Source organism: Cydia pomonella, chromosome 16 (assembly GCF_033807575.1).
Source record: "Cydia pomonella isolate Wapato2018A chromosome 16, ilCydPomo1, whole genome shotgun sequence".
NCBI lineage: Eukaryota > Metazoa > Arthropoda > Insecta > Lepidoptera > Tortricidae > Cydia > Cydia pomonella.
The window spans coordinates 14,683,727-14,711,111 of NC_084718.1; the positions used below are offsets into that span (position 1 = coordinate 14,683,727).

Genomic DNA, 27,385 nt, shown 5'->3' on the forward strand with positions numbered 1-27,385 from the left:
TAGTATGTATGAAATATAGGTACTTACCTACGCGTCGCGCTTAGTAAGCGATGAGCAGTAATGTAACTACTATCAGGTTTTAGTAAAATTAAAAAAAAAACATTAAACATATTAGGTACGTCTATTTATTTGCCTGTTAACCGAATTGTAATGCTCAATTGTGACTAGCATTACCCTTGTTTAAGTATATCAACTGTATTACGGTTTTATTTAAGATTTTTAAATGTTCTTTTCTTTGCAGGTAAGACTTGAGGTGCTTTCTTGCTCTTCGATAACAGTGAGTCGAATCGAACATGTATGTAGTTAGAAATATATGACAGAATATGTTTATGATGAAGTGGTATTAATACTTCAAATAGTTCTGCTTTATAACTATAGAGACGATTCATTCTGCAATTGTCGGACACGGAAAAATCCTAAAGCAACTGCTCCTCCCTCTTCGTTGGTTTTCAATCCATGTTATGTTACGAGCAAATTACACCACGTATTACGTCAATTTCTCAATAATCGGCGTCGAGCAGCGATGATCGCCCGCGGTCAAATATCATAAAATGGAACGTACGTGCGTGCTCCGACGTGGCCAATAACGGTGCGCGCGGAAGTTTCTATGTGCAATGTTTAGTGGGCAGATAAATATCTATGAACGGTGCAGGGAAAAATTGAAGGCACAAGAGCACAGAGGCAGCGAAAAGTTAAGGTCTCCAGTGTACTCAAGAAAGCACTGTTAATGTACGGAAGGGAAGTTAATACCGAGTTCGATAACCTTAAATTTGAGTTTTACCGAGCATCTGATTTAAGTATTCGTAGCTAATTAGTAGCAACCTTAAGTATCAGGCCTTTGAGATTATATACTTAAACAAAAAAAATCACCTCCCACTACACTCCCCATCCCTTTTCCCTATGTCGTATTGTGAAAGCAATAAAAAGCAATTCCTTTCAATAACAGGACACTTCAGGAAGTCCATTGACCCGACGTTTTCAGCGATCAATTTCACTTAGTATCTTTCCCGGCTATCTCGGCTTGCGGTATTGCGTATTGCCTGTCGTATGGGTCTGGCGGACGATTTCTACTTTAGGTTTTTTAGCAGTCTAACTATCCTTTGATGATGATGATGAACTATCCTTTGCTCGGTGGACCGAGGTTGGTAGACAATGAAATGCTTCAGTTTCAAATGCTTTACTTTAATTTCTTATTTTTTACTATGATTCGTTGTTTACGAAGGAACGGAGAGTGAGTAAAAGTGAGAATTTGTTTATGTTTGCTTTGTGGCAGTGAAGTTCTAGAACGAATGCACCTCTTTTTAATAGTGGTCGGGTAAGTTACAATGTATGATTCAAGGAAGGTGTCATATTTTTTTAGTTTAATTGAATGTAATGTATGTAATTTACGTATTTAAACTCCAAGAAGCATTTTGTTTATATGACGATTAACCAACTAAACCTGTACATTATGTTATTTATCTACACACAACGTAAACCCTCTATGATGCCTTCAAAATCGGTAAATAATGGCGAACATTACGATAAATTGTTTTGTTACAAAAATTTTTTTATCTGTGATAATGTTGTACCTAATTGCTTCATAACTACATCAAAATAGATTTGGTTATGACATTCAAAATTGGAACATCTCTGAAAAAAAAAGGCATTTTGATTTGACCTCTATTCTAATATCAGTCGAGATGCCTTTTTGTTCGAAATGATGTCAATTGCATACAATTTTGACATATGTCGCATGTTAGTTTGTATCTAATGATACGGAATTAGGCCCCCGACTCTAGTTTGTCTCTGAATTAAAAAAAATCTACGAATGTGTGACATGCGTGAAAAAAGTTTTCATTTACCGCCATTTGACGTACAGTATATCTTTTACTAGACTTTTAGACTTTTTTCTAGACTAGGTTAAAATACAATGAGTATATTTCATTTAATTTAATTATTTAGTTTAAGTGACCTAAAATCTTAAGTTTTAATATAATAATTTAAATGTAATATGATCCCAAGTTGTTCGAAATAAATGAATTTATTTATTTATTTAATTAATTTTAATTATAAAATGAATGTTTTGTTGTTTTTAAAGTAACTATAGCAAAAGTTTCGTGTAAAATGAGCGATAAAAATATTTCGGTGACGCCACCACATATCCGCGAGTTCCGCCAAGAGAACAACGATGCCCCAACGTTGGCTGTAATTTGGGTTAGTGAATATATTATAGAAAGTTTATAATAATGTGTAAAGATAAAATAGTGTATGTAACTGTATATAATTAGACATTATAACACTTGTGGGATCCTTTTAAGAAACTCACTTCGTTGGTTTCTTAAACCCATGCTCGTGTATTTTAATGCCTTTTATTATGTAGCAGTCACATAAGCTACTATAATAACGTTTGTTTTTCATTATATACTTTCTCTGCTAAGCCAGATCTTATCATAACAAAAACACATAAACAGCATAGTGTAACTTTTTGTTTGCGTTGAGTTGCAAGGACATAGACCAACAACCGGATTGAACAGAAGTATAAAAGCCTCTGTCGCATACAAGCAGTGTTGGCCTTGAAAATATTGAAACGTACCATTACAAATTGAACCGTAAACCGTAACGGACGGTTACAGTTTACGGTTCAATTTGTAATCGTAATTTTCAATATTTTCAATTCTAATTAACGTTCGGCCAACACTGCATACAAGTACCAGCAACATCTGAAACTGAGCCCACGTACGCAACGTATGCAAATATGTTATGACAATCTGAACCCTTAAATTTGTATGCTTGGAAATATACTTGTCATACGTATCGCAACGCATGACGAGTATGTTTCCAAGCATAAAAATTGTTCAGATTGTCATAACTCATAACGCATTGCATACTTTGCGTACGTGAGCTCAATTTGTCTTTGCCTTAGCACACATGCACAGCGCACGTTAGTCGCGTCAAATTTGACACCGCGCGATTAGGAGCAGACACTATCATTATAGCACTGAGAGTTCAATAAGCTGACTACGTATTTGAACATTTAAAACTAAAAAAGTAATGTGTTATATAGCTGCTAAGCGGGCGCCACTGCTAACACTGTCTCCCACCCCACCCCTTCTCTTCCTCCCCCTAATAGTGCATTGTTTTTAAAAATCTCAAGATTATGATATATTAGACTTGTTCCCCCGAGATTCGACAAGCTCACTGTTGCTATGCCAATAAGAACACACCGCCAATGCACAACGAGTTATTGTACGACCTAAAATACCTCTTATAACGTCCTTCCTAAGGAGTGTAAAGTCATTCACGATACATTCATTTAAAATATCGATAGAAACTTTACAACTTATTCAAATTAGTTTGATAACGATGTTGAAGGAGGCAAAGACCTGTAAAAACACTTATTTTCAGCCTGCCAGCAAATTTCGTGACACTTACGAGGTTGAGGAGTAGGTTAAATTATTAATAATTTTCCATAAATATGTTAGTTTCAACTTTCTGCGACTTGTGTATGTTGGATAATCAAACTGCAAAATTATGCATTATGAAAAGTAAAACTGAAATGGTTTACTTAAGCATCTCGAAAGATAAAACAAGACAATTCAAATGATATAATTTTAAAAACACTAACAGTAGCTTATAAGTTATCTTGATTATTTTGTTACTAACCATGCTATAGAACGTACACATGTTCTGAAAATAACTTGAATTGAATTGAATTGAATAAAGGTCACCATATCAGATCTCGTTTTTATGTCGAATATCGCCTACGTCTCCCATAATTGGGGTTGCGTGATGCGATCGGTAAGGTGATGTCAGACGTTAAGATTGACGGGTGAAGTTAACCTCATTCACGCCGAGGTTCATCGTGCCCTATAACATTGTTTACTCCCGATTTAGGATTTTATCAGTGAATATGGGAAATACATTTTTGGTCATTTAGAGAGCATACATAACCTTCGCTTTCAATAAATAAAAACTAGTTCTTGTTCTGCAAACAGAATTAGAAATGGTCATCAATTAACTCGCGATCAGTCAGCGAGTATTGTGCCTGCTTGATAATCAAATGAATACATAGTAAATTACCAGAAAAAATAACTGACTAATTGTCAGAAACTGACTGGCTGTGAAAGAAGGACTATCACGAAGATAAGAGAATTTGCAATCCGAACTCACATAACCATTTAGTAATGAATAATTACAGTTTTTTTACCATGAACTGCTCAATAAAATATGATTGGATCAGTCTTATTTAGGCTGACCGAATTCATTTTTCGGCCCGTAAAAATGTTTTGCTTACGTATTGATTAAATTTTATCCAAAGATTTTCTTTTCATTACTGTTCTTGTGTGTTAAGGCTTGTAAACGATTTGTTTTAAAAGTCAAGCACCCTTGATATTGAACATCAAATGATGCTATTAGTTGAGCAATTAATTGACGTCATTCAACTTGCTTTGGCGAAATTGCCAATTAGAAGTTACAGCGAATTAAATTACACAAAAACTGCACAATTCCAACAGGTCGATAGACAACTGAGCAAGAGCCAGACCAAGATAACTTAGCATAGACTTTGTAGTATTAAAGTGTGGAAGTCCCGCCTTAAACTTCATATTCCTATGAAAATATGACTGCCACACTTTGTTTTGTCAAGGTGGTTGAGAGTTAGCTTAGACATACTAGTATAAACGTGACCGTAGTAGGTATGATGCAAATAACCCTGCACATTATATCGTAAATACCACGTTGTAATATGATAAAACTTACACTTCACTCGTTAACGTTGACTGGGTAGTTGATGTGCTTAGCATTAACATAAAAACTTCACCGACGATGTAAAACCTACGTCATTGACAGGCTGGACTGCGTATCGTCTATTTTGGTGTCCCGTTTACGTTCCGATTTTCCCACGGCCACAGATTTAGAGATTCACGTGTGTGTCATTAAGCTATAGAGTTGGGGAAAGGTCGAATTTTTCGGTACATACTCGTATGACGCAATTGGCAATAATGGCAATGCATATTGTAATTTGTGTCGCCACTGTGACTCAGAGTGAACGGACGTTATAGTCGTTATACTTAGTAGTAAGTCGTTAGAATAGAGACAACAGAGTAGTCAGCGGTCGCGGTTGTTGACGTGATTGCGTGATAATCACAGTATGTCTCTTTTTATCATGCGGAGTTAAAAAGTGGCGTTCGTTCTGGTGACGTGAGTCTACAACCGCATTCACCATAAGCCCGAGTGGTTTGTTTTAAATCCACATACTTATAGGCAAATCCAATTTTTTTATGCATTACGATAACAATATGAGATAGTAGTCAAAAAATATGCGATACAATACAGTATTACTGTATTTTTTTTTCTTAATTCACACTTTGTCGAAAAAAGCTTAAATACCCATGGTACTACTATTTAAAAGGTACCTTTTTAAGTTATCTTGGGTTTATTGTAACCATCAATTATTGCGCCAAGAGTTTTACCCAGGGGTAACACAAAACATCCCGCAAAATGAGTAACGAAATAATTCTATCGGTCCAATATCGCGTGGTAAATAAATAAGACCCCAAGGCTCGAGCGGTGACCCAAAACGTGTTTCGCTCCGGACTCTTTCATAAACTTCTTTTATCGACGCGTTATGCTGTAATGCGTACCCAAGTAGCAATTTACCTAACGATAGTAGTTTCTACAAATCGATGTAATTGCTTATTGATGCTATCCTCAATGCCTTCTTTGACTCTTTTGTGTTTATTTATCCTTTTCTCCAGGTTTTTTAATCAATGTTGGATCTTACAAATGAAAACTAGCCTAAATTGTAATGACTGTTTTTATGTAGGTACATCATTAAGATATTACATGTTAGTATGTTACGAGTATTTTATGTTTAATCTTTTTTCACAACTTTGAAGTCTCGACTAGGATATCGTCTGCGTAGCAGGTTCAATCGATACGTAGCTACTGCGTCATCGTTTAGAGCCTCGGTACGAACAAATGCGTAGTTTCTGTCATTCACTGACCTAGCTGATGACCGTTTGACAATGGCAAAGATAAGTTTCAACTCTATATTAAGTTTATATATAGACATCTTGAGTTTCATAATCTTTTCTTAGTGGTGCACGGCAATATTTGAAGGATATAGGTATATTTGAAGACTGACTGTCCGTATTAACATAAGTTTCGGGACTGTTTAACATTTATAGGTAAAAATGCTTTCTCAAAAAGTAATTACGGGAACGTTGATAGTGGATATCGTGATTGGTGTAGTGTCTGGATCGTCAAGCATTCAAAGCAGGCTGTGGATCACCGCCTAGATTGATCAAGCCGATGAAATCAAAGCGCACGTGCCCTGAATTGCTCTTAGGGGCTCCATTTCGGCTGATCGGTTCGTCATTTGCATTAATAAACCAGCTAGTGGTTAGATATGATATGCCATTAGGTACCGAGAATCCTAAAATAACTTAAAATTTACGTTATTTTTTGCTCAACCTTCGTAAATTTGGCATTGTAAGATTTGTAAGTAATTGAATTGCGCTGTTCCGTTTCTAAATAAGGTTTATAAATAAATTTCTACGCAAGGGTAAACAGCTCGCAAGAGGAATGGGATTATTGAGGCTGCAGGGCTAAACAGCCCAAACGAGCTCCTCTTTCTCGAACCGGGTTACTTGTCCAAGTCCGCCCACGACACGTTGGCGATATTGTGGATTATTATTCATACTTGCTGTTGAATTATAGTTATTAGGACACGAATCATGCTCGAGTCTTTTTATTACCATGCCTTTCATCAGGAGAAAAGTAATTTTTATACATTATTGTAATGACTAAAGCCGTAACCCAACATAGCACTTATGGTGACCGCTATCCTTCGGAGCGGTCGGGTTATTGTGGATTTGTTAATGATATTTGCGGTAGTGGGTGCGCGCCGGTCGGCCGCGCAGCGGCGCGGCGTTAGATCGAAGGCTCCAGTGCCGCGGGGGTGGGTACGCGCATGCGCTGCGGAGCTTTGCTGCCGTCTCCGCTGGCGGCCCGCAGTCGCACCGCGTAGCCCTGCGACGCGCCATGCCGGCCGACGCTGCGACCTGACCGGAGCGCCGCTCTAACCCAATAGTGTAAACCGCGACAGGATTCGTCGCCCGGACCCCTACCGCACGGAGGCTCTGGTAAGTCCGTAGCGGATTTCACAGTCCGAGGTTGAAGGCTTTCGATGTGCTTTTCCGCGAAGTAGGGGGCGCTAGTGCGCGCGGTGAGTCATCTCTGCGGCGACGAGTTCTCATGGCCGCCCTTTCGATCTTGTGGATCGGCAGGAAGATGTGAGGCTGATGCAGTGGTTACGTAAGTGCGTGAGCAGTGCAGCGGTGAGCACGACCGACACTTTCGAGTACCGGTGCGCACTCGAGCGCGGCCCATTACCGCACGCGAGGATTGCTTTCAGGAAAACATTCACCATTCTATCCGCGGATCTTGTGCTGGCAACTGTGCCGTTTCTGTGCCGAGTCGTCATGAGACCTGCCAGGCGCGCTAATGTCTCGGAGACGTGGAATTTCGGTGATTTCTATGTTGGATTGTGAAAGTGGTTTTTGAAATAAGTGTTTGTGGAAAGACAATCGGAATATATTTGAGTTGTGATTAAAAGTAGGTATTGATTTGTTGGTGAATTACTCGTAGTATTTTAGTTTCGCAATAGTGTGTGTAATAAAAATACTCGTATGATTGATGGCAAAGCCTTGTATTGACGAAAAATTAGAAATGTTGTGTGCCGTCGCGTTTTCAGCACTAGATCTCTGATGTTAGGCCACTCATTGATATGTATATTTCTTGATGTCCGAATAATCTGGAATAATCTTTGCAATAACTATTAAGCTGGCCAGCTTTATTTGCGGCAAGTTCGTTTTGTAAGTCATAAAAAGTATCTCTAATTAAAAAAATAAATTAAAATTAAATTGCAGTGCGTTGTTTCTGACATACAACCACAAGGGCCTAGAGACGTTGTGGGTGATAATGACAACTGCTTGTAGTCAAAATTCTTACTCAATAGCTTCTTATTGAGTCATTCCAACGTTCTTAGCAAACCATTAAAAAATCATAATAACTAAATAATGTTATAGAACATGATGGATTACTATAAAAAGCTATTACGAATGTGACTTCTAAAGAGTACGCTTAAAAATATTTGCAATCATTGTCTACTATTGTAGATCTCTGATAAAAAAATCAATTTTAAGATCTTTGTTAACGTTTGTTTTGAAACGATCGTATCAGCTGTCGGTCGGCGCGCGCGCCGCTCGCTGGACCGTGACGATAGCACCAATTACACTGGTACTTGACCCAACCATTACTGTACTGTTACACTTGCGTTTCAACCGATATTCTCTTTATACGTAAATTAAACACGTACATGCCAACACACGCAGAACTGCTTATTGGAAGACGTTACAATATGATTGTGTTCCGATGCTGGTATGCTTGTTCTAAAAGCAATAACTAACGGACTATAGACTGTATGTCTTTGCATTAAGACGATATGCCCCTTCGTCAGATATTTAATTATTATAAGAGTTAGAAGCTTTTAACAATTTGTATGAAATTTGTTTTTCGCTCCTAATCTTATAACAATAAAAAAATCGAAAGAAAGTCAATCGAAGAGGCCAATTAACCATTGCTTTTATGGTTCATATATAATGAATTGTGTAAAATTATTTACCATATTGTCCAAGGAGGGAAATTGGGAATGTTTGTAGGAATAGCGGTGGTCCAATATCGTCTTCACTGTTCCAACGCTATTATGCGTCTCCTACTAACAGCTACAGTAACTGACAATGGTACAGCAGAATAACATTACCGTGAGTCAAATAGCCGCGGGAATAAAAAAAGTCTGCAACGACTGCAACAGAGCACGATTTTATTGTCAGTGGCGTAAGAGCGTGTTTGGAAACGTTTGGCCACCAAAATGGTACCTTAAATCATTTACAGCGGTTGAGTTTTTGCGAAATGTAACGGGGAATGTTAATAAAATGCTTTTGCTACTGTTTTTGTCGATATTAGACTTTACCGCTACTTAAGATTTGAGCTGCATTGACTTGCTTTTATGATCAATTCAAAATAGTAACATTGTCTAAATTAAATAGGTATCGTACGATAACAGTAACATTAATACATACACATATAAATAGAACACTCTTTATTGCACACCTCAAAAAAAGAAAACATTCCAAAAAAAGTCAACCAAAAGTCTCGATGGAGTAACATGCAAGTGTGCAAATTACAGTTCTGGAATTACGGCTACACCTAATGCTAAAAATCGAGAACTAAAGCTAAAGCCGTTTATCAAGATATGTCAGCCAGTCGAAGTACTTCGTAGGCTTGCGAGGCTCGAGGTGCAGGCAGGACCAAAGGCTAATAAGTGTCTATCCGACGGGGCAAAGACCTTGAGGCATTTCTTAGGCTACGCAAAAAATAAAACTGAGTTTCTCATAAAGCCGAAGGCGCCGAGTGACGCGATTTTGTATGAGCCAAAGAAGTAAAAGCGTGATGATGAGCGAACTTCGAAACCCTATAAAACCGAAGGGCGCGCTCCACGTAAAGCCAAAATACCGAAATGCGCATCCAGAAGCTGAAGGCTTAGTTACTGCAGAGCAGTCTAATTCTTAGTGTTACAAAAATAAATTAATGCCAAAATAAAAGGTCTAACGGCTGGGTTCGGCGCCCCGTGAAGGCTGAAGACCCGAAGTAAGTTCCACTTTCAAGCGAGGCCAAAGACCGAGCAGTATGAGAGCTGAAATCATATTGATTCAATTCCAAGCTCTGCTGTCCTGCAGCTCTGTCTTCGGCCATGCACGGAAGCGCGCTGCAATAGGACGCCTCGGGCCTTCGGCCTTGCTTTTGGCGACGAACGGAAGCTCGACGCTCTGAGTCATCAGAGCAGACCATCTAGGCAGAGCTTCGGCCTTGTTTTTTAAAACACAGCCTTTGTTCTTGTCCGAGCTGATGCTCGTCTGAAGCTCGTCTCAATCTCGCTTTACCCTGATCGAGTGCCCGGGCCGGCGTTGGAACGCGCTCATATTTTGATTGAACCTTTGACTTACGTACTCGTACGTAAGATACCAACTTGGCAACTTACGTACAACAATTTTGCTTTTGTGGCTAACTACGAGTAGGACCCAAATTTGCCACTTTGCATTTTTTCTTCCCCATATAAATTTATCAACTTTTCGCCGATATAGTCACTCGCCCTTGTGCAGTAAGAGATTGGAATGTTCTAAGGTTGACCTTGCGCAAATTACACATTGGAGATTGGAGAACGGCTAGCGAAACTTGCTTACAAAACATTTGTTTAAACAACGCCATTTCAAATTTCAATAATGGAATCCCATTACGTTTTATGGTGTTGTAATGTTTTAGTATGCCTGTAATTAGACAAAGTTGCAGTTATATTGCGTTGAAAAGATGCTATTAAATGTTTAATTAGTATTTGAAAAGTAGTACTGTGTGGTCAAAAAATAAAGCTTGACTTAGAGGACGTATCAAAACAAGTATTCACGATAGACTTATTTTTATCGTTTAAGCTTAGATTTGTATTTCAATGAAATTGGATCGGCCCTATATTAAAAACAAGTACAATCACCAGATTTTTTAAAAATCGTGATCTTGAATTGACTATAAGAAAACGTCGTGCGTTAAAGTCTAGCGACTACCTATACTGAGTTATTCATGATTGCTCCAATAACAATACATTTTACATGTAAAATTACAAGGAATTAAAGAAGAAAATTATAACTTGGTACCAACAGGTGGTCTTATCGCTAAAAAGCGATCTCTTCCAGACAACTTTTGGGTAGCGGGAAATAATATTACCATTAAGTATTCCGTTTTTAACAAAAGTTACTACTATTTGTCCTCCTTATATAAAGCGCAATTATAATATTGTAATGATTAGATTTGAATTAGGAATCATCTGTAAATACATTGACAACCGAAAAAAAAAAACATTTATTTTAAAACTCACAATTATTATCGTCATTTAAGTCAAACAACAAACTCTTTGTGAAAATAAAGCACAATACCATAGCGGAATTTCCCAAGACAATTCACAAATGCTAACGCCTCCGACGGCGCATTATGACCGAGTAAAAGCCATCCCGTGTCTAACGCCGATGACGCAAACTGCGCATTTGCATTAATTCCTAAGATCGCCATCTTTATGGCAAGCGAAATTGTCTCGGCTTGCAATTGGAGTGGAACCTCCCTGCGAGTAGGGTTGCCAGATGTCAGGATTTTTCTTAAGAGGGAAATATACCACGCGATCGTACATACAAAAAGAGAAAACGGTTTTTCCACCTCTAAATATTTTCCATAATCCATGATTTTTTTGTATGTTATTGACATAATGAAAAACTAGGTTTATAGGTTTTCCTTTTTTCCAAACCTGCAAAACATTATTTTTGTCTAGTAAAGCGAAACCTATAAACCTAGAATGTATTATGCTGATGCGATCGACAATCGACATCAAAATCAAAGTGATTTGTTAAAATTTAGTCAGTGGATAACGTTTTCTACCGAAATGGAATTTCATAGAAAAATTACCGTTATTTCGTTAGATTCAAAAAACTATTCTTCCCTCTTAAGGTTGATACTTGTCCTTTTAAAACTTTCATGCCGATGAAAACCGTTTACGGGCTCGCGACTGCAGTGAATATACACCTTAAAGATTTTTCTTGAAACTACGTCGCTTGTCGTTTTAATTTATTTATGGCGAAGGATATTGTCTTCAGACTTGCAATTGGAGTGGAACCGTATGCTTAGGCGTTAAGGTTACCACATGACAGGATTTTTCTTAAGGACGTGTTACTTGACCTTCGGTAGGTTATTGGAGTGAAACCTTCCGACGCCTACACTTAGGGTTACCAGACGTCAGGAATTTCTAAAGGTCGTGTCACTTTCCCCCCGATAGTTTATGGCGAAGCAAAATGCCTCGAGACTCGCAATTGGAGTGGAAACTCCCTTCGAAGAAGGTTACCAGATGTCACGGTTTTTCTTAAGGACGTGTCACACCACACGTCCTTCGGTAGTTTATTGGAGTGGAACCTCCCTACACTACACGTAGGGCTACCAGGCGTCAGGATTTTTTAAAGGTCGTGTCACTTGTTATTCGATAGTTTATCTTGACGAAAATTTACTTCAGGCTTCCAATTGGTGTACCTCTCTACGTCTACTCTATGGGTTACAGGGCTATCAAACATAAGATTTTTTCTTAAGGTTAACTTGTCCTAGCAAAATTTTTACGGCAAAGGAAATATAATGATCTACAGTCTCAATTGCAATTGAACCACCCTACGCCTACACGTAACGATTACCAAATGACAAAAAGTTTCGTATTAGTTGTCCTTCCAAAGATCTTTATGGTGAGAAATAGTAGTGTCACATGGGAGCAAAATCACATGTTTATGGCGAGCGAACGAAATGTGAACGAAGCGAAGGGTTCTATAATAGAATCCTGAGAGTAGCGAGGGATTCTTAAATATAATCCTGAGCATAGCGAAGGATTCAAGTGTTAACGCCCAAGGTGGAAATTATTTTGCTTCCTTGTGATATGTACTGCGTTTCACATCACCTATGAGGAAGTTATTATATTTCATAATATTATTTACGCCACAAAAATATGTGTCCTAGAACAGAGAAGTGCCATTTCATTATCTCCTAGCAGGGAAGAAAAAGCACTTATTTTTTAATACAGTTGCTCAAAGAGTGCTACTTTACGTAACTGTTGCGTGCGGAAAGTTGGATTTCGCGAACTAGTGCTATTTACTTTTCCACTTGTTCCAATTCATGACTACTTATTGATGAGTGATAATGTTAGTTTCCTTTAAAAGTCGTAATCAACATAAAAACCTACTATTAATGTAAAAATAATAAATATAAGCATATTTCATATTTTATTACTTAGCTCTTCATCATTTACTTTTTAATATTGAATATTGAAAAACCGTTCTCAATAAGTTGTCTGAATGGAACGGAATAGCTGCCGAAACGCCTGTCAAAGCAGAGGCGTTTTTCTTACTGCAAGAATGATTTAAATTTCCAAAGGCAACATTCGATATTGTGTTCATACTATTTAAATATACGATACACAAATGATCGTAAATAACGATACTTAGGTAATAATAGTATAATATTTTATATTTACAATTGTTTCTGTCTTATAGAAAATGCATAAAAAAGTACTTGTTGTTTTTCTTATTTTTTCGCAACTATATTAAAAAAGGTCGTTCGATACACGTGCGGAAATGTCATTCTTCACTCGTCCCGAGTCTTGCCACGAGCCGTAGCCGAGATACCTCGGCACTCGTGAAGTATTGACATACTTTCCGCACTAGAATCTACTATTCCGGGCTTGCCATTGAAATGGAATATCTCCGCGGCTACAAGCATTGCCTACCATTATTATTTATTGTACGCAAATGATAATCGTTGTTTTCATAGATTAGCAGATTATTTAGCGAAAATGATAGCTTTATCAAATTAATCCTTTCAGCCGTGTGGTAAAAATTAGGGATTATATCAGCACTTTACAAAGTCGTGTCTGGTTACCCTACACAGCTCGTTAGCTTTAGCGAGACGGTACAGAAATGCTCCTTTAATATTTCCGCGCTGCTATTTTCTAGGAGTGACATTCAAAGTTACTTGGCGAAAGTTACTCCGAGCTCTTTTACGATGCTTGTGACGATCGTTGGTTAGAACCTAAATCCAATTAAAATTCTTTGACGTTGGCCGAGTCCCTGGCAGGCTCGGCCTAATTTCACCTACCCATACAAACGGAGTTTCGTCTTATTTTAAAACCATGGGTTGGATTGTAATGAATCTTTGCACATATAATGACATGATGTATATCTAGTCCTGTAATTCGTTTATATAGACCAACCAATACCAATGAGTTTTTCGGAACTTATGTACGAAATATCATTCGATATTTACCAGTCGCTTTTCGGTGAAGGAAAACATCGTGAGGAAACCGGACTAATCTCAACAAGGCCTAGTTTACCCTCTGGGTTGGAAGGTCAGATGGCAGTCACTTTCGTAAAAACTAGTGCCTACGCCAAATCTTGGGATTAGTTGTCAAGCGGACCCCAGGCTCCCATGAGCCGTGGCAAAATGCCGGGACAGCGCGAGGAAGAAGGGAAGGGAATTCGTTTATATAGCTCCAGTTTATAAAAGAAACGAAATAGAACAAAAACAGGCTTTGTGTGAAAAACTTAAATTTGCTGTATTTTTTTAACTATGGTATCTGAAGCTACATAAACTAATTACAGGACTAGATATGCCTTTATTGTATGTACAAAGTTTCAGAGCAATCTAGCTAGTCGTTTTAAAATGAGAGAGTAACTAAGTTTGTATGGAGAGCCGAGCTTGCTGGGGAGCCTTAAGAAATAATAGTAAATGGTGATACAAGTGACTTTATTTATCTTGTTAACCTTCGTGAGGGCATTAGGGCATGTAACATGTTTTGATGTCAATTTCGTTGAAGTAGACAAAGGTTGTTCATTTCATCATTTATTTTTATGAGGTTCACTATAACCTGAATACAACAAGATTGCTATTTTTTTATAACTTTAGCAAATTATTGTAATATGTCTTTTGCCGTGTTCACGATTAACAATGGTATATATTTCACGTTATTGAATTTATATAAATAATGACTACAATTTTAAAGTTGTATTGCAATCTCTATTTATTTAGGTAAGAAACTACGTCTCTAGTAGTTCTTCGTGGTTGATTAACCGATACGTACAGTCAGCAAAGTCTTTAACTTGGCACAGCTGCATGCACATTTGTATGCAGGGGTGATAAGCTAACAGTTGACTGACTGTACCTATATGAAATAAAAATAACAATATTGCCTAAACGACTGCAGCTTATATGGAAAGTTTGGATTTGCTCGTCAGTTATAGTTCCTATCTTCCCAAGATTTTGAACAAGAAGCTGGTTCGAAATCAAATAATATCTCATTTTAGCATCACTTGCAGCTGCAGCCATCCTGTCGAAACATGATCAACTGATATAAACTAATGTGCGTGATAATTTTACGAATACAAACCACTATTCTAACATGGTTCCTTCTTTGCAGGTGTAAATCGGTCCCCGTACCGATGTGTTAGTGCAACAGGAAAGCAACACAAGCCGCCATGTCGTCGGTGAAGGTGGCGGTGCGCGTGCGCCCTTTCAACTCGCGCGAGATCGCCAGGGACTGCAAATGCATCATAGAAATGTCGGGCAACACTACAGGTAAGATTCCCTTCATGTAAATTGTTTATACCATGTCGGTTGTAAACAAGCTTACGATTACCGTAGCCTATGGACGCCTGCAATTCCAGGGGGTGTTACATGTAAGTTGCCGACTCTTTAAAAATCTGTACTTTTGAAGAACTCCATAATACCATAGTTGCAATAAATAAATATGAAATGAATCCTATACAGTTCTTCGAGAAAACCTCAATAATGAGCTCATTCCGCAGCCAGAGCATTCGCGGAAGGAAATTCCTCTTAAACCTCATAGTGCGCGATCGTTTAGTTTGCTTTAATAGTATGGTACATTTTGCAAGGTCAAGGCTCGTGACGAGGAGGGCTACTCGACTTTAAAAATATGGATATCGAAGACTAGCATAACAAATATGTCCACAATTATTATTCTTCTTCTTCGTATAAGGGGGTCAAACTTCTTAAAACAATTTTTTGTTCTATCAAGGTTTTGCCACTTCTAGCCCTCAGGAGATCTTCCTCAGTGCACATTGTTGAGCACAAGGAACATTGTCTCATGTGTATTGTTGTTTGGAGGACTCCACCCTCGCAGAATGTACCACCCTGTCGGCCAATTCCCCATCTCAGAAGATTATCCTTTATACCCACAATGAAAGAAGATTTCAAGTATATCTGTAACAAAACACGCAGGATCCAAGGATGGGCCCTTTCAAGGTTCCTTTAAAGTAAACTAGTCAAAATCACAAATGCACAGCCAACAATAGCTTAAAGTACTTACCCTTAAATGAATGTTTAATCATTTTGTACACTTTAAATCGCAAAGGATGGATGGATTATTTTTATGCTACGAGTATACAAGGTAGCGTAAAAAAATGTGCATTCCCGTTGCCAGGGAGGTTTTGGGCTTATACTGAGCAACTTTTACTATGGGACCAACCCCAAAATCGCGAAAAAAAAATCTGGCTGTTTCATACATTTTTGCTGGCTTTTAAAAATGTTTTTCGCGATTTCGGGGTTGGTCCCATATTAAAAGTTGCTCAATATAATCCGTAATCCTCCCTGGCAACGGGAATGCACATATTTTTTGGCCACCTTGTATATATGTACATAGTTGTATACAGAGATTTCCATCAATGTTTGTTAGCATTGATATTGCTAATGGTTTACTTCTGTAGTAGACCTAAACATAAACAAAACACGACTAACACTAACTTTATTGCTTTATTGCACACAAAGTGTTGTTAAAAGGGTTCAACATAAACCACAATAACACTCCGTACGTTATACCCGCGTTCCTCCATTAAGTAAAGTTGGTGGGCGCGCCTGTAAAGTTAAGTACCTGTCCTTGAAACCCTACATTACCAAATTAGTTTCTATGGCGAACCCTGCAGGCCGATGATGCTTTAACAATTTGATATAGCCATGTCTAGTTTTGACACGAGCTTAACTGATTGCTGCTGACGAGGCAATCAGGAGTCGTCTCATAAGGCATTTCCCTCGCACTTATTGGTGCGCATGAGATGCACTACGAACAGTGTCAAGGTGGTGTTAGGTATAACAGGATCGAAAAAATGACAAATTTTCGAATTGAATTGGCCTCCTGGCCCTAATCATGACTGACGTTTACTGCGTAATAAAAGCGCTTTAACTGTGTACTTTCTTGGAATATTTGGAAGTTTAACAGCGAAGCCCTAGAAATGGAATGTTTTGAAATTGGGTCAGCTAGACGATCTATAGAGAATATTTTTGACGGTAAATTTTATTTTATTTTTCTTTCCTCGAAAATATTGTATTGAAACGAAAAATTACTAGATCGAATAAAAACACTTAAGCAAATATTACAAAAATGAACACACAGGCAAACAGTCAATAAAATTTTACAATGACTTACTTTCTAACTTTGTTTAATAAAGTAGATAAACAATTTTAAAGTGAAACAAAAGAATATGTAATAATTTTTTTGACTATTACCGACTGACAATTTCCGTTAAAATTGAACATAAAGCGCACTATAAAATAAGTCCATAGAATAACGTCTAAAATACCATTTCAAGCAAGCATAAGTGGTTGGTTACTAAGTCGCAATAGACTTGATACTCGAAGGTAGCAGCGAAACCTTACAACGTTCACAATGTCAGCACTAATCAATTTCCGGATACGTGTGATATTGAAAACTTACGTTTGGAATTTTCGAATACTCAACTGTAGTAGGGCTAAGATTTTCAGTTTTTACCATCTGTCATCATGCCTGTCACGTTCTAACAAGTATGTAAGTGCGAAAGTGACGCATGACACATGCATGCATGGCATTTATTTGTGTGATGAGCATGGATATTGTTCCTGAGTCATGGGTGTTTTCTATGTATTACAGTATTTATAAATATTTATATATTATATATATCGTTGTCTAAGTACCCTCAACAGAAGCCTTATTGAGCTTACTGGGGACTTAGTCGATTTGTGTAATAATGTCCTATAATATTTATTTATTTATTTACATGACAAGTGATAAAAATGCGACCATGTTACCGCCGCTGATTTTCTCTGTCTACTGCCTTTAGCGCCCGAAAAGTTTTTTTGAATGACTTTTCTACATCGGAGAATATTTCGCATCTGTGCCATTATTAAAATTTGTTAATCTAAGCATGTTTAGGAAACTAAAAGTACTGAGATGATTGCACAAACTCCCATTCTCGTAAACAACTGTAAAGCACTCGGTTAACTCCGAATTTAGCCCAGCTCGGTTAACCCAGAATTATGTGTTATTTAAGCTACTTAGAGGAGAGAGTTTTCAAGAGTAGTCTACTATATAGAATAATTAATATATCACTCTTTGAAGAACATGATACTTGATCAACGTGAAAGTGTTTAATAATTAATAGAAATCCCTAGAGAAGGATATTTTTGACACGACTAACTTATATCTCATGGATTTACGTAAAAAATTACTGGATTGTACATATTTGATTACTGTAACGATAATCACTATACAATGAAAGCTGGTAACAGCTGCGCGCTAAGGTTTATTCGTTAGCGATTCCGGGTTAACGAGCTGCGCTCATTACTTTACCATCCTAGGCCGAAAAGCCGTACGTTTCAAATAAATCCATATGCAGATACGCCCTTTTGCTTATCCCAGCCCCCAATACCTTTTTAATACGCATCTGTATTGATACTGCTATACAGTTACAGAGTGGTTTTGCATTGTTTTCTATGGATGTATGTTTGCTTTGTTTGAAAAATCAGAATGTTCGTATTTGTGTTGAACAGAATTTACACTAATTAAAACTTTTCCTGCGGGATGAATGTAACAACTGTACTATAGGTGTGCTAAGCGATTCAAATGTCAATTTAAAATTACTTCCAGACTACTAGGCACAGGCTTTTCAGAATTCAAATATTGTCCTACCTATCGTCATCTTCCTAGCGTCGTTCCCGGCAGTTTGCCGAGGTTTACTTGGGAAACTGTCATCTGACATAAGGCAAGAATATTAAAAAACATACTTGTCGTATCTGAATCGCATGCTATTACAGACTTTGCTTTTTAAACTAATTTTTCAAACAGTTGTCGCTGAAAGCAGTTAGTCAAAATACTTAATATCTACATACATATATCAATTGTGCCTCCCGTGGACATTTTCATGGATTTAATTCCCATGTCATGTTCACTGTTAAATTGTGAGCGTAAAAGCCAAAAAGTAATTCATAAAGCTTACCAATTGTACCAAATACAAACCAATAAAAGTCGTAGACTTGTCTACGCACTGCTGTTTGGTAATATAGAGGTCAAAGTGGGGTAGCAAAAGCGTACAGACATGTACAAAAAGTCTGTGAATGGCCGCGCCGTAAAAAGCGTGAGGTCATTCAGTGCGTCACGTTATAAAGCCTGAAAACATTAAATATGCATTAGTTGGGCATTCTGAGGGTTGTTACACCCACGTGGCGACGCTTTAAGTTGATACTCGTGTCTTTTACATATAGGTTGTTAGGTTCATATAACTACCTCCTACCAGTTGTTTACACCGCCAGAATATTGCCGTCGTTGCTGAAATTGACAACATCGTCAATTCGTCAGCAGCATCTTTTTTGCGGTCTTATTTCAATGTTTACATTGTAGACTCGTCTGTGATACATAATAAATGGGCTCGTCACTTTCTGACGAGTCGAATATGCCCTTAGTCAATCCAAGAATTCCTCTTTGAAAACCGACCTCGATTAAAAATTTGTCCTTCCTGAATAACGCGTAACTAACCTCTCTTACAGTACGCAAGACGACTTCCAGTAAATATATTGTAAACACCTTTGCGCTCTTAAGCCACCGCAATGCGCTCCAATGGGCCGTAAATTCCATTATGACCCATAAACCTTGCCATTCATTCTCATTTGCTCGGCGAGTCGACTTCTAGGGCCAACCAATCAAGGATGACTTTGGCAACCTTAAGAACCTAAACCTAGAGACACAGACAGACACATATTAGCGTCAAACAAATAATTCTTCTCTTGCGTCGGGTTCCATGTTCGCATAAGTCTTCACTCGTTCATGTTTCATAAGCGATTGGAATGAGACCCGTTGTCCATGGACTCCCGCAAAGTAATTCTAATGCTTGAATTCACTTACGCAAATCTGGTTTGGGAGGTGGTACTCGAGTTTTAGAATTACATGCATTGCGGTTAAGTGCGATGCGGATGCTCTGAGTGATTCTATTATTTAGCTGGTTTTCACACAGGAAATTCGACTAGTTCATGACTAACGCCCACTTTTTGTGAATTTATTGTCTACAATTGTGATACCTGTCTGAATTTACATGATGATGATGAAAACTTTAATGTCTATTACATATTATGCTTCGCTTCGTGAAGTTACAAAAAGTGTAACGCCCATATTTAAAATAGTTATTCTAATTTGTTTTGGTAGAAGACTAGAAGATTGACGTCATCGTCAGGCCTGCAAAAATAATAATAGAACAAAATGGGTATTATTTTCGCAATATTTTATCTATAAAATATGATTCATGCACAGAACATTATATCAACCCTGAGAGCACAACAAGTAAATTTAAGTGGAGATCTGGCCTGCGTCCAATTTTGATGAAATATGCGCATTTTGTATAATGTTCCTCAAGCTAGCTTTTATCTCATAAAGCCAGCCCTATGCGTAGTCAACATCTTAAGAGCCCGGTAACGATTTTAGAGCAAAAATTTAAAATTGATAGATTTAGTCGTTGAAATTGTACACCTTTTGTTACGTAATATCTAAATAACAAGTATTGGTTTCTATTAGCACGTTTTTTTCATCTTGCCATTTAATAATGAGGTCGCAAGCGTGCGTCCCCGGTAATAGGTGACGAGAAGGGATATTTTTAAAAATTCATCAAAAAATTATGGTAGAAAATTATACAAAATGATGTATAAGAACAGTTTCAGCAAATATTGTAGATTGTTTAAGTATCAAAATTACCTTGAAACTAAGTCAATTTTCAGAGGAATTGTCACTTGTTTTGAAGTAATTTCTGGAGAAAATTTATTTTGTCTAACTTTCATTTACACTACTTCAAATATACACTGTGGGCCAATTAAGCCCGACAGATTTTAACCACGCATTCCTGAGGTCATAAGGAGCAAAAAATGTTATGTGTTATGGCCAAATTATTTAAAAAAAAATATCCTTTTGCGTTTTCTGCTCACGACACGTTATTTATTTTTACACCTTGGTGAAAAAAAATCATTACAACGAATAAGTAAAGTTTTTTTTTATTTACAGACGAAAATTGCGAGTTTACTTTAAAACTTTAATATCTGTCAGTAGGTATGTCTAATCCAAGTCACATAGTGGCAGCATCACAGCTAAAAAGGCGTTTTTGACTAAGTTATAAAAGAAACAAATTTTCACAGTAATTGTCATTATCTCTAAAACAAGACCGATTTCACAAAACATTGTATGACATTTTAGTCTCTAAATGCGGTCAAGAATACACCTTTGAAATCTGTCGGGTTTAATTGGCCCACGGTGTATAATAACAAAATTGTAGTTTATTAAAGTTGAAGTACAGGATATGTGTAATACAAAATTACCATTTTTAGCAGTCCAAACTTTACGAAATTTACAAATAAGATCGACAAAATCACTGCTTTACGCGCGTTTACCTAAACGTCCATCAGAGAAAAAATCATTACTAAATAAGTGAGTCTGTTTTCAAAAAAATGATTTATTAAAATGAAAGACAACAAGACGTGCTAATAGAAACCAGTACTTGTTATTTCTAATAGTTAACAAAAGGTGTACAATTTCATGCTCTAAATCTGTCAATTTGACATTTTTGCGACTAAAATCGATAACGGCCTCTTAAATGTGTAATTTATCCATTCTCGTACTATATTTGTTGATATTAGTTTGCGCAACAATTTATATTAGAGGTTATATCAACGGTCACCTTAGATGTCTTATCAAGAATTTAATCTACATAAATTTCTGCATATGGTAAACTTATGAATATAAATGCCGTGTTTATCAGAAAAGGCGCTTAATCTATAAAATTTCATTGATTTTCATATTTAACAGGTCCAGCTCAATTCTCTATAATCTCGTGAATTTCATGAAAAGGCTCCTTATATACCTAAGTAACATTTTATTTTAAACAATAATTCTCGACTGACCTTGGCAGTCAGCGTTTTTTCCGCTGACGTCGAGGCTCCAATTCAGGGATTTACTGTTCATTCAGTTGGAAAATTGGCAATAAAACCTGATTTTCATGCAAATTTCACAGCTTTTTGTTGAATCTTTGGCGTGTTTGGCGATTTGTGAGAAATTGCTTACGAACTTTATATTTCTAGTTTGGAATTAAAATGTCTACCCTATTTTGGGTTGTAGTTATGTAACTTATGAATATATAGCGTTCTTATTCCAATATTACGACGTCTCAGCCTTCGTGTTTTCGTAATAACGTAAGGTCGAATTTAGAGCAGTAGGAACGCTACACGCGAGCGTTTGCCGTGTTACGATGCAAAGAAAACGGAACGTTGTAGTAAAACATATATAGTAAGTACTTTGTATTTTGTATTTATCAATTTTTAAGCCCTGCCCCTATGGCATCAATACACGTGGCTCCTCTTCAATTATATTTTGTATGGAAAATATTAGATTAGAAGTTAATTAGTATTTTGAACTCCCACATTATCCTTATTAAGTATCATTTGTATTCGCTTTGTTCACATATGTGGTTGCAATAGTGCGTAATCTTAGTTTAGTATTGCTAACGGTATGAAATGTCCAATGTAAAGTAAACACAAAATGGCTCAAGAATTAAAGTCCGTGACTTGTAAGTCGTGAAGCAAAGTCAGCAATAAGTGCATGTTGCTTACTTTACTTCTATATGACACAAATACTTTATCAGCGACATACATCGCAGATATACCATTCTTTATTCAGTCACATTTATAATACTATATTAATAACTTCGCCTGACCTTGGCATTGGCAATGAGCTGGCCATACTGTAAAAGAGATACGGTCTAGCTGAGTTGGGGAATGTAAACACTCGAAGTAGGTTTCTTATAATATATTATGATCTTTTTTCTTCAACAACGAATTACATCAATATCGTCTAACTCAGATGTTTGTGACTTTCTGAATGAAATCGCCTGCAGATCTTTATTCCTTCAGCAGGGCGATAGTTCTGAATTCAAATAATCGTTGCCAGATCTAATCCATCAAGAGACTGTACACACTAGGGTATGCTTGCGCAGGAATGCATGCATAGTTCAACTGCACAAGTAAAGTTGGTTAGGAAACTGCACAGTCAAATACCACATACACTCAGTTTTACTTGTGCATTTTACAAAACTGTGCAGGCGTACCTTAGTGTGTATGGCCAGCTTTATGGTAATATAGTTAATATTGGAACGAATACCTACATAGGTCACTAGGTAAGTTTTGCAATAGACAAATATGAAACAAACAGGATGCCTATCACATGTATATACTTTTTAAAACTATATTTCCATAAACAATGATTGGCTGGAAAACATTACCTAACTTTCTTTTTAAATTTACTTATAAAAAATTCTTAGCCATAGCGGTGGTGGCCGAGTGGATATGACGTCCGACTTTCAATCCGGAGGTCGCGGGTTCAAATCCTGGCTTTTCGGAACTTATGTACGAAATATAATTTGATATTTACCACTAGCTTTTCGGTGAAGGAAAACATCGTGAGGAAACCTGCATACATCTGCGAAGAAATTCAAAGGTGTATGTGAAGTCCCCAATCCGCATTGGGCTAGCGTAGGGACTATAGCCCGAGCCCTCTCGCACATGAGAGGAGGCCTGTGCCCAGCAGTGGAACGTATATAGGCTGAATTATTATTATTATATAAATTTCTTAACTTAAATTTGTATGCAATGAAAATGTTGTATAAAATATGCGTTATTCGCCCTTAGCCCACGCCGACGTTTTCAAAGTTTAAATCTATTTTTTAATAAGTAAATTTAAAAATAAAGTAAATGTTTTCCGCCCAAACATTGTCTATGGAAATATAGTTTAAAAAAATATATGTGATAGGCTACCTCATTGTTTCATATTTGTCTATTGCAAAACTTATCTAGTGACCTACGTATAAATTATTTGCGGCTATCCATGTGAATTAGTAAAAATAAAGGACAGAGATGAGATTTCCGGAATCTCTATATTGTTTTGTATACATCATGTTTGGCCCGATATTGCATTGAATTTCTGCTAGATTTTCATCCTTTGTGGCTGAAAATCTTATTTGGGGCAGGATTTATCGGATAACCCAAATCCGAATATGTAGGGCAGGTCGCGTTTTTATCGCGATTTTGTGCCAAAAAGAAGAGTGATTAAGGAGAACCACATATATTCACAAAAGTTATTCAATAAATATTTTTTCATGCAATCTTTTAACGCTGACTGTTTTTTCTTTGACTCTCAACAGGCAACTAATACTCGTCGATTTAATTATATCAAACCCAAACACAATTAGGTTACGTTGTTTTATCGCAAAGTCCCCATGATCACCTCTTATCTCCATCATCAGATCAGCTCCATAGTACCATAATATTGCAACTTATATGTGTGTGAAGTTTCAGCTAATATAATGGGAAGGGGGTCTAAGCTGGCAAGATTGAACCCGAACAAAAATATTACAAACAAACAAATATTGCAAGTTAATTAAAAGCTAGTAAAAGAGGCATATTGGCATAGATTTAAAAAAAAATGTATAGATTGTTGATAGATAGAGTTTTTTGATAGGTTAAAAGCAGACTTTATAAAATATTAAAGATTTTATGGTCGTGAATGACAGAAACTTCAAACAGAACAAAAATGCGTTATTTACATTTCCGTTTTGTTTTTTAATACAATATTGGCAGACAGTAGTAGTAATTCTAACATTGTCTCTCTTTATCTGCTATAAGAAACATGTGCGCTCCAGAACACGTGTTCAAAAAGAAGGCCATAACGGCAACCTTTACGCCCTACTCACGTCCGTTCTCACAGAATAGTGTCCACTATAAGCGCCCTAAAGCAATGGCGCCCTAACAAACGTTCCCTGCCATATTTTCCGCTCCATTCCCCACAATTACTGCTATCACATTCCGATCTCTTGCCGTGCTTTCTCCTCACGTAAACCAGTTTAACTCTGACCTTCACTTAAACACATTTATTATGGATCTCGAGATCAAACTTATAGTGATTCGACTGAGGCAAGCATTCGTCTGCTGTGTAATAACAGCACTTGCCCTCACTGAATCACTCTTGTACTTTGACCTCTTTAAACGTCATTGTTTGGGGATTTCGCGCTTTTATACCCAAATGTCATTCATTAGTGTTAATTAAGCATTATCTGGTTTTTATTTCTTTTGTTTTAACTTGAAAATATTGCAATTGTACGTTATTTTGTTTTGTTTCTTTTGTATTGTCCAAACATAATTATAACGATCTAGTGAACCTCGCAATAATAATGACAAATTTACAGACAATATACTATGCCAAAAATAATAAAATAAAAAGTACTTTCAATTTGAAACTAGGAAACTATACCTGGAATACTATATCATGTTAATGACTCTGGTTTTCAAACTCACATTTTCAGCTCTACTACTGCTTGAAGTGTTCGTAAATAACTTTTTGGCAAAAAAAAAAATTGGCACAAGCTTTTATAGCTGACTGTACTTTTCTTTCCACAGCCAACTAATATGAGTATATTAGTTCGAGACAATTCTAAAAAACCCCAAAACACAATTAAGTTGCGTTGTTTTAACTCCATCATCACATCAGCTCGATGGTACCATATTATTGCATTGTCAGTATTGTCACCCGACTTACATATGTATGCAAATTTTCAGCTTCATTGGCAATCGAGAAGTGGGTCAAATTTAACTTGCAAGATTTGACCCATACAAACATAGGTTCATATGTACACACTTACATGGGTACATTGCAAGTTAGATAAAAGCTTGTATAAAAAGAAGAAACAATAATTGCTTTATAGTGAAATTTTGGATACGAGGGTGGCAATTAAATTAAAGACCCGAGTTTGCAATATTCTTACCCCCGGAGTTACACACAATGTTTTTCATCACACATGCGAAGAAAAAACTAAATTTTAAGCGAAATAATTCTTAAATACGGTGACATATCAAACATTCATCCGCCATTTTGTAATTTCTTGACAGTTTAGGCATCGAATCACAGACCTACTCGACATTCAGCCACGATTGAAAATTATGTAAAATATTTAAAACGTCTGTTAAATTAATGAAATAGAATAATTTTAAACATAAACAAATATATTAAATTATAAATGTCAGTATTTTAAAAGTAAAACTCATTTATGCTACTTGGTTTGTATGAATTAGTGACATAATTAATAAATAAAGCTGTAACTCCCTAGGGAGTTATAATTTTTTTTTCACAATCCATAACTCCCGTGGGAACAAAATAGGCCTTTGTCCTTCAATACACCTGCATGAAACCTTTTTCGAGCAAGTGTGATGAAAAATAAGTAACTATCATAGAGGAATCTAATAAAACTGTATCTTAGAAGAGTCTCACAGGCCAATTCGAACGTACACTGATATCAGAATGACATCTAACTGATGTAATTCAGTTATCGTGCATTTCGCTCGTATTTGTCCGTACATGTATTGGCGCGGGCGAGACGCACGATAACTAAATATTATGATTCAACTATCATTCTGATGTCAGTGTAAGTTTGAATTGGCCTGTTATAATTTGATAGTCTTGTTCTTTCTTTTTTTAAATCGAGAGAAAATGTTAACTGACCTATTTCATTACTTTTAAGTATTAATGGATCATAAAAATGCGCATCGAATGGTTATTTTTAATTTATTTGCATTGGGTCGGTATTGACTTTTCCTGAATAGCCATTTGATTGCACAATATAATCAATTAGAGGGACGATTCAAAGTCGACTGTAACTTGCGTCAGATGCAACTCTGACTCATCCAGTTAGTTGCATATTATATTCGACTTTATTATTTTCTCCGAAGGTCTAAAGTTGATCGTAAATGTGCAGTTGGATGCAGCGATGAGTCATTCAGTTCGGGCGGCAACGGGCAAATGGCAGTTAGGACAGGATATAACTAGGATGGCAGATACCTGTACTAACAATAACATTGCTTACACCTTTCTTGCACAAAGGAATCCGGTAGAAAAATATTAGACTCGAACGAAAGATTAGTTTTATTGATACGTCTTCGTTTTAGCTTAGACAAAAATGTAGTAAACATTTTTAGTCTATCACTGAAAAAAATAAATAGCCGAACTGGTTTTGTAACTTTACTAAATAACTAAACTACGGTTATAAGAAAATAAACTTTGCATAAATTTACAAAACTTATTTTGTAGTGGTATAATAAATACCTGAACACTGATAGCCAAACACGGTTTTGTAACATATAACACATAGTTCGCAAGTCCCAATTTTTGTGTAAACAGTAACCAAAATGTTTGTTACAGTTATGCAAACATTTCTTTCAGAGCCTAATCTGGCTGTTGCATGAGCTCTTCTCTACTACCGGTCGCACTTCACAACCGATTGTCGTAAAATGTGACATAACCTTAGAAGTAGAATTAAGTATGTTTTTATAAATTATTATATCGATACACTGGTGCACGTAGTTCACATCTAGGTGC

At 36.8% G+C, this 27,385-nt stretch overlaps 1 protein-coding gene across 5 annotated transcripts in view; it reads left to right on the forward strand.

Moving 5' to 3' along the window:
* The window catches only part of LOC133526368 (kinesin-like protein unc-104), a 144,591-nt gene that overhangs the window by 73,358 nt on the left and 43,848 nt on the right, over positions 1-27,385 (forward strand). For 3 of the 5 annotated variants that reach the window (XM_061862963.1, XM_061862965.1, XM_061862966.1), the window contains exon 3: positions 15,086-15,243. In XM_061862963.1, coding sequence (XP_061718947.1) covers positions 15,144-15,243 — 100 coding nt within the window. In that variant the 5' untranslated portion in view covers positions 15,086-15,143. Of the gene's footprint in view, positions 1-6,976; positions 7,128-7,436; positions 7,600-15,085; positions 15,244-27,385 lie in introns of those variants that run through there. The other 2 variants (XM_061862961.1, XM_061862962.1) reach the window with 2 other exon arrangements.